The sequence below is a fragment of the Zeugodacus cucurbitae genome, chromosome 2, assembly GCF_028554725.1.
Source record: "Zeugodacus cucurbitae isolate PBARC_wt_2022May chromosome 2, idZeuCucr1.2, whole genome shotgun sequence".
NCBI lineage: Eukaryota > Metazoa > Arthropoda > Insecta > Diptera > Tephritidae > Zeugodacus > Zeugodacus cucurbitae.
The window spans coordinates 48346002-48360060 of NC_071667.1; the positions used below are offsets into that span (position 1 = coordinate 48346002).

Below are 14059 nucleotides of genomic sequence, written 5' to 3' on the forward strand. Positions count from 1 at the left end.
TTATGATAAATACGAAATTTATTTGGATATAAATTGCCCAAGTACAAATGTGTGGGTCGTCTTAAATTTTTAGAAGAATGTGAAGAATTTTCGCTCATTTACTTTTGCCCTTTTATATTTCGTTTCAGTTATAATATCGTTTTTATGATACTCACGTATATATTACCCATCATTTCGATGACAGTTACTTATTCACGAGTCGGCATTGAGCTTTGGGGCTCGAAAACAATCGGAGAGTATACACCGCGGCAAGTGGAGAATGTCCGGAGTAAGCGCAGGGTAAGTACGAATGGATATCATAAATATTACTGCAACAGGCGAGCTGAAGATATCGTGTCGTTTTAAAAGGAACCACATTTTGTTAATTTCGATTATATTATTTACAATTGATTTACGTCCATAACCTTTGTTGGAATCTGTTTAATCGGTCCCTCTCATGAAATCTGTACCAACTATTCAATTTACTTGGGTAAATAGTGCCTTTGCTTGCTATTGGTTCTTAAGTTAAGATTATTAAATAAAGCAAAACTGTTACAAATAAACTTGTCTGAATTTAATATGGGCAAAATTTATAGATAACACTTTCAATAACGATTTCTTCAAATAAATCATCTATATTCATCAAAGTGAGTTTATTAAGATTTTCTTTGCCCATGATGTTTCTCAACTAATTTTTAAATGCGTTTTAAAGTTGAAATGAACGTTCGCCACTACCGTTAGTGATCATGAGAGACAATAAATGCGCAAGGCAATTTCTACAATTGGGAACACATAATTCTATGGAATTTATTTAATCAATGTTTATAAAATTGCAGTTCCAGAGGCACTTGTTTCTTACTGTCAATAACATTACTTGTTTGATCCAGTACGCTTGACGCAATTAGATGAATGAATTCCTCACAATTTTTTTCAATTTTTTATGACTTTGAAAATGTTGAGTCATAAAAGCGTCAAATTCGTCTATTAATTCTAATAAGCCTAAATAATTCCCATTGTGGGGCGAACCAACGATTTCGTTGCTACCCCGGCACGCAAGACCTCGATCTTTATTACTACAATGATTCGTTTCAGGAGTAGTCTTCAGTTTTTAGGATAAATTGATATTTTTACGGTCGGACAGATGTTGGACCCCGGGACCCGTAGCATTTGCTACGTGGCTAATCCGGCACTGCATTAAAACCCCCTAAGCTCGACAGTAATTTATTAGATTATTGAATTCAATTACATTACAGAACGCTCCCAAATCTGTAATGTAATATCTATTCTACCATCATAGATTATCTCATACTAGAAATTGAACTACAAAACTTAAATAAATTAACTCTACAAAATAACTATGAATTCAGAGAAATAATGCAGGTCCCACATAAGCAAGCCGAAATGATAAAATGATTTTGAATTTATAATATCAACTATTTACTCATAAATTAGAACTATAATTTTTTGTTCTCTCACTTCTCGCACTGACAGGTGGTGAAAATGATGATGGTTGTCGTGGGGATATTTGCCGTTTGTTGGTTGCCCTTTCACACCTATTTCATATTGACATCATGTTATCCGTCGCTGACACAGACACCTTTTATTCAGGAAGTCTATTTAGGCATCTATTGGCTGGCCATGAGTAACTCCATGTATAATCCGATTATTTACTGCTGGATGAACTCAAGGTATGTACATACATATAGTCACGTTTATAAATACGAGTCATGCACTTGACAACCTGTTATTCAAAGAGGATAGTAGCAAATACATTTATACTCTCGCAGATGCATATACTCTATACTCGTAGTTATTCATTGAATGATAACACTGGAGATTAAAAAAAATGTTTTTAGAATCATTACTAATGGTGTAGAGTAAACCGAGGGCAACATTATAAAATTTTATACAATATTCACACACACCTCGGAATGGTTCATATATTTGTGCAGGGTTACTAAATTACAGCCATTAGAGTTCCTCAAGCAAAAGTCTGACATGAAAGGTGACTGTATAACTTTCAGATCGAATGAATATATGGATACTATGCAGTCGAAAATATGTCATATTGAAAAATGTGAAACATCATTCGTCCCTAGATCAATTCAGAAAGGAAATTAGAATATTTTTCTGGCTTTCTGCTTAATTAGTAGTCGAACTGCTGGAGATTATGAAAAATCGATAAAGATTGTAATTTCTTTAACACCTCACAAAAAAAATGGTTTAAGGCATAATGGGTTCTGTACTCAAATCGACTATCTGCTACTTTCTCTTTTCAATTCATTCATACAAAGTATCCGAAAAGGGGATGAATTCGTTGGAAGGATCAAAGTGATTGAAGGATTATTACATATATTTGAACACTAGTTCACATAGTTGCACGGTGTATATATATAATATATGCAAAGCCTTCATATTGATTCGTACTTTGTAAGTTTTGATATTACCAGCTCTTGTTGTCTAATATATCTAATATAATAATTAAAAATCCGTAATACTATGCTCAGTCCATTAGTAGCGTATATCATTAAAAATCATTATTTAGTAAATCATCTGCAGGATTTGTTCTACTTACAGTGTTAAGCTTTTTTTAAGTAATTTTTTGAGGTCTTTGTTATGCACAATTGATCTTTTAAAGTCAACCTAAGTAGTGCAAACTAATAAGTCATTTAATCTCTTTTTAATTCATCATAAAAGTCATTCACAAAAACAATTCTGCATGAATGGCACTAGACTCAAACAGGTTTCTGCGTTTGATATGCAGGCAGTGTACAATATGCAACATAAAAACGCCTATTTATCCTATTTATGATCCCTCTAAGCTTTAAGTAAGTCGTCCTCTAGGACAATCCGCTCAAAACCATAAATTCTAGTCTATTTATATACATATGTACCTGCAGTTTATAACTTTAAGTTGAATAGCTTCTTAATGGAAAAGTTCACTTCCTTAAAGGAAACAAGCAGAACGAAACTTTTACAATAAAATCTATTAAGCCTTATGTAAACTCAAGCAAATATGGACGGAGTTCAGGCAATCAAAGTTTTGTGCCAAAGTTTGGATTATAGAAGTTCCAAATATTGTTCCGTTTCCCCGTATTATTGTGACGAAAATGCCAAATACAAAGACAAAGACGATTAGAGCGCGTAATTCGAATGTTCGTTAACGTAAGTTTTTCGATAAAAACTTATTAGAGATGTAATGTGGGAGAATAAGAGATTGTTGAAGTTAAGGGGCTATACCAGTGTAACCCATGAAAAATTAGGCGATTTTCGTGAATTTTTTTAAAAGAAAGTACTTGATCGATTGTTTCGAAGTTTTTTGAATATAATAAGGTAAATTTTCAACTACCTTTCAAAATTTTTTCTTAACAAAAATATTGAAAAACAACGGAGTTATATATATGCTGTCTTCGGAGATGCCAAAAAAAAGTTCCCTAACTGCTGACATGATGCCGGCTGAAACAAAAAAATTCAAAAAGGTTATTAAAGTTAAATATATTTCCTATGACCAATGATTTTTGAAAAAAAAAGTTTTTTTAGGTAAAAAATGGTGAAAGATTAATGCCAAATTGACAATTTTCAACCAATCAAAAAGAAAGGTCATTGTATAATAAATAGATTCAGGAATACTCAGTTTAAATTTGAAGTCGATCGGTCAATGTATCGTTGAGTTATGATGTCAGCTGTTTTGAGAAATGTCGTTTCGAGGAAACCGCGTTGAAAGTTTCGACTATAGTTGCTTATACCAGCGAGCGGTCGCTCTTTAGAACGCTGTCATTCAAAATATTCAAGATACGATATTACCGCTTTCACAAAATGTTTTTGAAAGTATAAACTATCGAATAAGCAAAAAATAAAAAAAACGATTTTTTGAAAATGTCACACTGGTATAGCCCCTTATGTTGCATGACAAATACTAGACGAAAGGTAAAAACCTTAAGCTTCAGAGAGTAGTTCTATGCGTTAGAAAAATAATAGAGGTTGACTAAGTTCGGGAAGACGACGTTAAATCAACATAGAAATCCGCACTATTGGAAATATACCACGAATTTTGGACAGACACATATAATGCATTTCGATCGAATTTAACCAAATCCGTTGACACTCTTTGAATTTAAGCCAAACTGAATGTAATGCGTGTTCCCCTACGCAACAACAACATAATTTTATTTCAAAGTCGCAACGTGCGCAGTGAATAATTGGACACAAAATTATGCTTCAATCCATCACCAGAGCTCAACACAATCACATTTATGGAATGCCACACATTTGCACAATTTATTTGAGCGCATTACGCAGCGCTGCTGGTGGAGTGCATTGAAGAATTAATAGCGAATCTCTGCTCAAAGGAACCTACTCTCATTTGACTTACTTATTGTCAATAGGCGGAAACTGAGTTTCCTCAATTGTGCACACAGCAGCAACTTGAATTAATTGCGGAGCTCTCACCTGCAGTAGCAAGCTGTTGCAACCAGTGGTGATGCTTCGTCATAAATGAGAGCATAGTTAGGGATTTGTATACTAGGCACATACGACTTGACACACTATGGGGTGCATGTACACAAATTACCATATTAATAAATTGTGAATTTTCTTCAACAGATTCCGTTATGGCTTCAAGCGGTTCTTCCGTTGGTGTCCGTTCGTTAAAGTCGGCGCTGAATCTCTAAATCGGCGCGACAATATGACGTCGCGTTACTCATGCTCGGGTTCGCCGGATCACAATCGCATCAAAAGAAATGGTAAGTCTTATATAATTACTTATAATTGTAACAGTACTTAACTATCCATGCAAGTTGAATGTTAATATAGAAGTTAATGGAAATATCGCAATCACCACAAAATCACTTTCCCATTTCACGGCAATTGCATCTAATTTTTCCCCGTTCTGGTCACTATGTTTCACCATTTCACATTAGCTCGCCTCCCAGTTGGACATTTCCCAGTCAATTCATCCTTTTGTGTGTCTCTTCCAGATACTCAGCGTTCGTTTTTGTACACCTGTCCGAGCTCGCCAAAGAGTCGTCGCGTAGCTTCACATTATGGTAAGTAAATGAATTATGGTTTTAAACTTTCAAAATTTTTAGTAAATAATGTGTATGAAGCCCTGCTGCGTCAGCATGATAATGTGAGTTGAGAATTGTGGTGTACTTTGACGCTAAGCGAAATCGATTGCGCTTCTCCTTTTTCCGAACTGAGGAATGTAAAGATGAGTGAATTGCAATACAAATTTATTTCATGCTTAGTCGTTTCGAACGAATTGCTTAATGTCATACAAATCATATTTCAATTGTACCCGATTCTGGACTGTTTTAGACTAATGATAATGATTCATTTGTTCTTTAGCAGCAGCGGGAGCACAGTTTCGTTTCATTATCGAGAATTGTTACCAAAATAATCGTGTACTAAATAATGGTAATTTCATGATAATTTAATGAAGTACCTAACAAGCATAAGAGCAATAAATTGCCGTAATCACACAAATGCCTGAAATTTAACTTATTTCGCATTAATTTAAAAACCTAGCATCATCTGTCATTTATGTTAATTGTCCTTCAACTTTTCCATGCCCGCATTGTGGGTTTTTCTTATCTCTTGCCAAAATGTACCAATCAACTTCAGCATCCAAATAAAATTTGGACAAAGTTTCATCGCTTGATTTCCTAGTAATTCCTCCACAACTTTCACGCTGCGTGTGTGTTAGAGATGATACGCCTGTTGCTGACAGCCAACAACATGTCACCATTGGATTTATAACACCAACCGAGTCTGTATAATGCTGAGCCACTGCCCACTCTTGTCATGTGCACGCGGCTTCAAGTGACTGCCAACACTGGGCGATGGTTAATCTTTTTTGTTTTACGACGGAAGCCTCTGGCTAGTCAGTTGAAAAACAAATGACTACAAAGTTGGCAGCTGTGTTAGGCCATTCCATTAACCATCCCTACAGGAAAAGTATGGACAAAGACTAAGCTAGGTAGATATATAGATAAGCATGCACAATTTTTACGGCAGACGAATAGATTTTTGGATGTCTCGCTGTCCATTCAACCATTTGAACAATGGATAATCATCACTCCATGGTATAGTGTCGAAAATTGACAAGCTCTCCAAAGAAATACGTCTGAAACGCAGCTTTAAAAGTGGGTTAGTCAAAAAATAAAATGATGATCGTGCTTCGGGGAAGTTTCGCGCCTGTTCAACCACTCGACTCTTGACATTGTTGGCAAATATGCGATTGAACAATTCCGTCTGATAACGAATTTCGAACTTATATCCAACTTTATTTCTGGTATAATAATATTTTAAACTCACCTTAAAAAATTTCACACGTCCACCAGTCTGTGTAATAGTACGTAATCTCGCAGACACTTCAGCTTTATACCGCAGTAATGCACGTTATTGAAAAATACCATTTAATAGACTTTAGAGCCTTGCTCGTAAAGAACAAACTTAAAACCAGGACATCTCGATATATCTTACATATGAACTTTTATTAGATATTTCGTTAGTTATTATAATATTCGTCCTGTATATTCGACATAAATCCACTAGAATAACGAAAATCATTATATATAATACATGATGGATGGGGTAATTACTGGACCGATTTCTGGATTCCACAGGATATGAGGTCTAAAGAAAGGATTGACCCAATTTTGCCGATTTTTGAATATCTGAGAGATTTACCGATATTTTCGATAAAAAAATACCACAAGCTCTGAAGTTCTCATGTTCGATATAGTTCGATTTCGTTTTTAAGACGGGCGATGTTGCGTTAAAAATGCAGTATCTGTGCAAAGTTTTGTTCCGATATCTTCATGGGTGCTTAATTTATATAAAGTGATATGTATAAAGCGCTACAAAGCTTGTATCAGGCAATAGTATACATCTTTGAAAGGTCTTGGCAAAACCAACGAAACGACTCTAAGCATGATTAGTTTGAATATTGCGTTCAACAGTTATAGACGTGTGAGCATGGGGTTCACTAACGATTCGAAATTCGCGCTATTTTAAAGTTTTCCTTCGTTAAAGGCAAATCCGCTAGAGAAACGTTCCATGAGATTAATGATGTTTTTGGGGGATGGTACTCTGTCCTTCACGAAGGAATGGTTTCGACGATTCAGAGCGGATGAAAACGACACCTTGGATAAGCCAGCCGGTGGAAGCCCTGTGACGACGAATACCGATCAAATCATGTAAAACATCGGATTAGACCGGCATGTGGCATCTCGTAACATCGCCCAGGAAATAGGAGTTAGTCACCAAACTATTTTAAACCATCTGCTGAAGGCTGGATACACAAAATAGCTTGATGTATGGGTCCCGCAAAAAATCGTTCTGGTCCGAATTAACGAAGCGGATGGTGACTGGCGACGAAAATTGGATCACATACGACAATATCAAGCGAAAACGGTAGTGGTCGAGGGCCAGTGAATCGTCCCAAACAGTGGCTAAACCAGGATTGACGGCCAGGAAGGCCTTGGGATTGGAAGGGAATCATCCACTATGAGCTGCTCCCATATGGCCAGACGCTTAATTCCACCATCTACAGCGAACAACTGGACCGCTTGAAGCAGGCGATCGACCTGAAGGGTCAGAACAACGCCAGATAACACACTTCGTAGATCATTCGTCAGAAGCTACGGGAGCTCGGATGGGAGGTTTTATCGCATCCACCATAAAGCCCGGACATAGAGCCAAGTGACTACCACATATTCCTGCCCATGGCGAACGACCTTGGTGGTATAAAGTAGAACTCAAAAGAGGCTTGAGTAAAATGGCTGTCAGAGTACTTCTCAAATAAGGAGGAGGGCTTCTACGCGAAGGGTATTATGAAGTTGCCGTCTAGATGGAAACATATTATCGAACGAAACGACGCATATTTGCACTAAATCCGATCACTGTAACACTTTTTATAAAGCATTGAATAAAGAACAAAAAAGAAAGGAGATATTTGCCAACCAATATATTGTAAAGTGAACGAATCAGATGAAATTAAAAATTGTGTTATTGGTGAAAATCGACGTGGGTGTGAACCCGTTTTCAAAATGCAGCATTGTGATGCCAATAAGTTGTATGAACCGAATTTCGTTGAAATTAGTCGAGTAGTATATTTTTTACCTATTTTAGTGCAGATTTGCTATACTATCTTTACCATTCCGGGTTTCCGGTGTTTTTCCCTACTGAATTATAGCATTTTTGTAGTCTTCAACACAACCTTTGTATGGGAGTAAAGCGTGGTTATCCGATTTCATATGCTCCATTTTCATGCTGCATAATGCAGTATCTAATGTTCAGAAGGTTTGATGCCATATGTAGCTCTAACATTTTATGATATATATGCAAACATCTTAAAGATGCGGGCACTATCAAAAACGAAAAAAATCATCCAAATATGTCTCTCCTTATGGGGGGACTACATAACTAAGTTGTACAAGAAAATCTTATCACAAGAGAGGAGGAGCGAGAAGAAAAGTTGGGAAATAAAATGGGACATGCAGTTATTTTATGTTATTATTTTTATTTAGGAACTTATTGAATTGTGAAGAATGATCACTTCCAATTTGAATTATTACTATCAAAAAGTTTTCAGAACTAGCTTAAATTCTGTACTTACGACGATGTTGGAGGTAACTCCGCTTTAAGGCTCAGATCTATTTATTTTCACACTCTAGCCCTCTATTTTGTTGACACGTTGCGTAGTGTCACGAAGACGGTGAAAATTTGATGGCATGCCATTGACAGAACGTCTGCACAGCTTCTTTGAGCAAAACTAAGTTTTAGGCAATTTGAAAATTCAAATTAGTTGGCTAAACCGCTTCCACAGTCGCGCCACGTACCACGGACCTTTTTATGCACATAAAAACTTGTTAGATACACATTTACATACTCATTTGGCTTTTACTACAATCCCGCCCGTCAATTACTGTATGCCACTCGCTATTTTCTATTTTCAGGTATGTTACGTAATTCCACAATAGTATCCCATCGAGATCCGATGCGACACTCAGCGCCAATTGGCAGCAACAACACCAGCGCATACCATCAACGCTTCACCATTAGTCACTGTAGCAATAGTCACGAGCTTACATCGCTGACGTCGTTAAGCGGCGCGCCGGGTACGAAGGGACAATATGGATTCGTAATGAAGGCTGAGCCCATCAAAGTGGCGCTGCGAAATGGCAGCGCACAACAAGTGTCATTGCCATTATGGCCAGCGACAGTTGAAACAACCGACACCGAAGCATGCACAACAACAACACCGTTACCGCCGCAGCCGCCGCCACTATCCACACTTGGCACCGGCGAAAACGGAGGTGTTGAAGGTGGTCGCATTGGTGGTGATGTGTGCGGTGTGGATGAGACAAATGTACGTGCCACATCCTGACAGTTTGAGCGCACACACTGCAACAATAGCAACAGTGGCAGTGTCAAAGTAGTTGAGGAGCGTGACAAATGCTGCAATGCTATAGACGAAGGTTTGGAATATAAAAATGTCAACGGTAGTACAAAAGCTTATGCTATTAGCAACAGTAGCAGTAAGAACAACAACAACAAACATCGTACAATAGATGCCACAGACGGTGGCAACACAATTGGCACAGCAACAACAACGACAACAAAAGCCACAACAACAACGCTGTTGTCGACAAATACGCCACGTGGCATCTTCGTCTCGTCTACAATGGATGATAAGACATGGCTGTAAATTAACGGTGTAGAGAAGGTTTCGAAAAATACATACTTGACAGACGCAGCCCAGTAGGTGACCAGAATAAATGAAAACAACGGTGTTTCGTATGTGGGTTGTCGTGATGAAACTTGACACTGGCAGGTGTGTGTGAGTCTAACTTGACGGAGGCTGGTGTATTGCGTGCACCACCTGGTAGGCGATAAGATGACGATGAGCTGCGCAGCCCTAGTGATTTCGATTGACGCTACAATTTTCTAATTTTAGAAAATACAGTTTATATTTTAAAACAACAAGTCGCTGAGGACGTCTTCCTAATTTGACCCACAGTTGATTCTTCATTAAATCAAATTGGCTAGTCTCGACAGAAATGACAGATTAGTCCCAGTCTCTAAGGTAGTAACTCCAACAGAACTAATGGAGTTGTAATATATGAATGTATTATTTGTGTGCTGCGAAATATCATACTAGACCACATATCTTAAACTACTGCTTGTAATTTAAATAGAGAAATCAAACTTAAGGTTATTAAAGATACGTGTGTATTTAATGTTATATAAAGATCGTATAAATGTATATATGTAGTTGTCATTTAAAAAAAAAAAAACGGATAAATATGGAATGTGAAATCTCAGCACAGTGGTTAGACGAATTGTCTTTAAAAATTCTATGTACATATATGTATATGTAGAATAAGATAATAGAATAAGAACAAGTTTAGTTAAACAAATTTATTAATTTGGATAAACGTTTTAGTACTAAGAATTGCACTCAAATAAACCAAATAAACTGAAAAATATTATAAGATATATTAGAATTAATACCTTAAAATCTCTTTAAGTTTGAGATAAGGCAGAGGATTCACGAAAGTTCAATAACTAAATAATATACACACAAGTGTATATGAATATATCATTTCATAATACATATATCAATAATAGTATGAAAAAGATGCTGACGCTGGCATGTTGCATATTGAATTTTTCGTTAATTAATTTTTATTCATTTTAAGATTTTCTGAAGCCAAATGTGTAGCTACCGCGAGATTTTTATACCCTTGATTCTACAAGAAGTTTAACGATCATTCCAGCACATATACATTATATGAGTTGATTACACATCCACAGCGGATAAATTTTAAAAATAAAATCACATTGATCCCCACTTAGAGTTTCTGAAAAGTATTGTCAAATTCGTAATCCGTGACCCCGAAAAACGAGTAAGTAACGAGTTTCAAGCGAATCTGAATTTTAATAAATGCTGACTGCCTTATTGTTTTTTTTTTGTTTGGGTTTCGGGATTCGGATTCAGCGACCCCAGAAACATAGGGTAAACATAGTTAGACCCCAGACCAAAACCAAAATTTTTGTGTGGCTGTGTTATTAACGTAAAGAAACGAGACTGCCTAATTTAACAACTTATGTCGCTCATAGATTATATATTTAGTTCTAATGACTTTTTTAGATCTCGATAATAACCGAGATGGAAATGTCCATATAACTCTCATGCGTAAAGATAAAGAGATGTACAACTGTCATGTCATTAAAGATAGTGAAAGTAAATAACCTACTCTACTTTGATAGTAGACTGAAGACCTTTAGCTATTGGGAAAACTGGTTATACCAGATTGAAATAAATATCCCAATAGGGATATATCGCACAATGATATTTAAATATTTATACGAAATGTGCAATATGTAATGGTTTTTGAACGTAATACATTTTGACTCTTTTAATTTTAATACCTAAAAATTTATTGAACTTTTGAATCTCTCGTAAGCGACAAACTCAATAGCAAATACTCGTAATAAGTATTAATCATTTTTTTTTTATTTAATGTTTTAATTTTTTTTTTGATTAATCACAGCAAATAAAATAAGAGTATTAACCGATGAGTAAAATGAAATTATTATTAATTTTGGTAAGAAATATGAGGTTGTACGCTCTCACTCTTAAAATTACAAGCTGTTCCAAAAATTTGGAATTATGTGCAGTCAAATGAATGTATATGTATATGTGCTAGTGCACTAAAGTGTGTCGAAAAGCAAAATAAATGTGAGAAATGAAAAACTATATAACTATTTAATTGCAAACAAAGTTCAAAAGGATCTTTTCCCGAAATATATAAGATAAGGCTATTTGTAAATTGGTTACCATTAATTGTTGAACGCACTGTATTTACACGCTTCTGCACGCCACTTTGTAAATACATACATATATGTATATTTAATGCTAAATGACTAGATATACTACATATATCTCTAAAGATTAAAAGAATTGTGATTGTTGTTATTGGTCGGAAAAAAAACTCGATATTTTAAACAGGGAAAGTAAATACAAGTAAATATTTACATAGTTATACAGATATATTTGGCATGTAAGAATTAGTTATGAAATTTAATTATTTTTTAGGTATGTTTACATGGATGTTTACATATTTCTACATAAAACCAAAAACAATAATTGTTAAAGCTGTAGATAATTATTGATGTTGCACTGAAAACATTTTACGAGTTTTACGTATTCATAGTTATGCGTTGAGTTTTACTTTCTTAAATACTCTTGGAACTCGCTTAAAAATAGTTTCACAAACTTTTTTCTTATCAAAGCTATCGAATTTACATGGATGAAAAATCATTTCAAATAAAATTAAATAATTGTAATAAACTAATTGTAATTGTTTTAAATTTGAAATTAGATATTCTATTCTGAACTAGTTTATATTTCTTCTGTCATTTTATTTATTAAAAAAAATACACGAACGCTTAACGATGCAGTTTTCTGTGATTATTTTACTGAACGGGTGGTCCAACTAATGTATTTTTAAACTTCTGTAGGCATGGGGTAATACGTCAATACCGAATACCAGGTATCTCAGGTATTGTCTAGGGAAAGTTATATGCTCAAGTAAATTATTGGATATATAGTATATATGGCTGAAATTCAACCATTTTCGCCACCAAGCTACTAAATATTCAAAATTATTTGTTGACATAACTATTTTATTAAGATAACACACAATTTGACCATATATTCGGCATAAAGTCCCCTAAAATAACGGAACTGATTAGATACATAATATATTGTGACTGAAGCGATTCCCGAACCAATTTAAACCATATTCGCCACTAAACTACTTAATATCCAAGATAATTTATAATCATAATTTATATTAAGTTAACTCACATATTAACCGATATATACGATAAAAACCAAACGGAATCTAGCAAATCCATATATTTGGTATATGGAAGCAAAATGAAATAATTAATTATATATATGTATATATATTTGTGTCACAAGGACCCACCTTCTTCCGTCCTTGTCCTGTCCATCGCACTTCTTGGGCGGCGGTGATGTCAGCCTTTAGTTGTATGAGGGCATCAATCAGCTGGGCAGAGGCACCTTCCCAATTAAGGGTCCGGACATTCCAGGTGCATGCCCTTAAATCATTATCCTTAAAACGTTTGCAGGGGTCGTCATCGAAAGGGCGCTGTCTCATCCGAGGCTCTGTGTTTGTTTTCATTGGGGAGATTTTTTTATGTGGTGGGTCCCAAACCCTACGCACAACCGCAGAAGCGGGCTTCGCCTTCTCACTTTAGCTCGCCTCCAAACGGATGTCTGTTAGCTACCCAGGGGATACTTGGTCTAAAACCGGAAGTCGTGAGTCATATGCAAAAGAATCGTTCCTGGCCACTCCCAAGTGAATGGCAATCAGAAACTTTCCTCACTTGCGTGAACTTCTACATATGACCCCATCCCCAATAATTAATTACTATATAAGAAAATGTCTTCCACTGAATGTCAATAAAATATTTGAGAGATCTCTTCCGTCCGTCTGTCCGTCCGTCCGTGCAAGCTGTAAAATTGAGATATCTTGATGAAACTTTGTACATGTGTTTCTTGGCACCATAAGAAGATTAAGTTCGAAGAAATCGGTCCACTGCCACGCCCACAAAATAGCGATAACCGAAAACATATAAAGAGCTATAACTAAGCCATAAAATAAGCTATGGAAGTAAAATTTGGTATGAAGGATCGCCCTATGGAGGGGCATATTTGGATGCAATTTCTTTGGGGCAATGGGCGCAGCCCCGCCCCCCCTATCATGTCTTTTGTACATATCTCGTAAACTACTAAGCTATATCAAAGAAACTTTCTAGAGTCATTTTTTAGGTACTACCTTATACAGTCCAAAAATGGAAGAAACCGGTTTATGACCACGCCCACCTGCCATACAAAGGTTATGTTGAAAACTACTAAAAGTGCTTCAATTCAGTAAGAAAGACCACCAGAAACCTTAAATTTCATTATTAAGAAGAGCTGCACTCATAATGGTATACAAAATTTTAAATGTGTGTGGTTCCGCCCACTTATGGGTCAAAA

The 14059-nt window shown here is 35.9% G+C and overlaps 1 protein-coding gene across 4 annotated transcripts in view; it reads left to right on the forward strand.

Annotated features, from left to right (window-relative positions):
• Positions 1-12826, forward strand: part of LOC105218138 (tachykinin-like peptides receptor 99D) — a 41940-nt gene extending 29114 nt beyond the window's left edge. The window contains exons 7-11 of one of the 4 annotated variants that reach the window (XM_029044001.2): positions 129-279; positions 1471-1667; positions 4582-4721; positions 4899-5024; positions 8940-12819. In XM_029044001.2, the coding sequence (XP_028899834.2) occupies positions 129-279; positions 1471-1667; positions 4582-4721; positions 4899-5024; positions 8940-9370 (1045 nt within the window). In that variant the 3' untranslated portion in view covers positions 9371-12819. Of the gene's footprint in view, positions 1-128; positions 280-1470; positions 1668-4581; positions 4722-4898; positions 5025-8939 lie in introns of all 4 variants that reach the window. The other 3 variants (XM_029044002.2, XM_054226077.1, XM_054226076.1) reach the window with 3 other exon arrangements.
• Positions 12827-14059: the final 1233 nt, after the last annotated feature.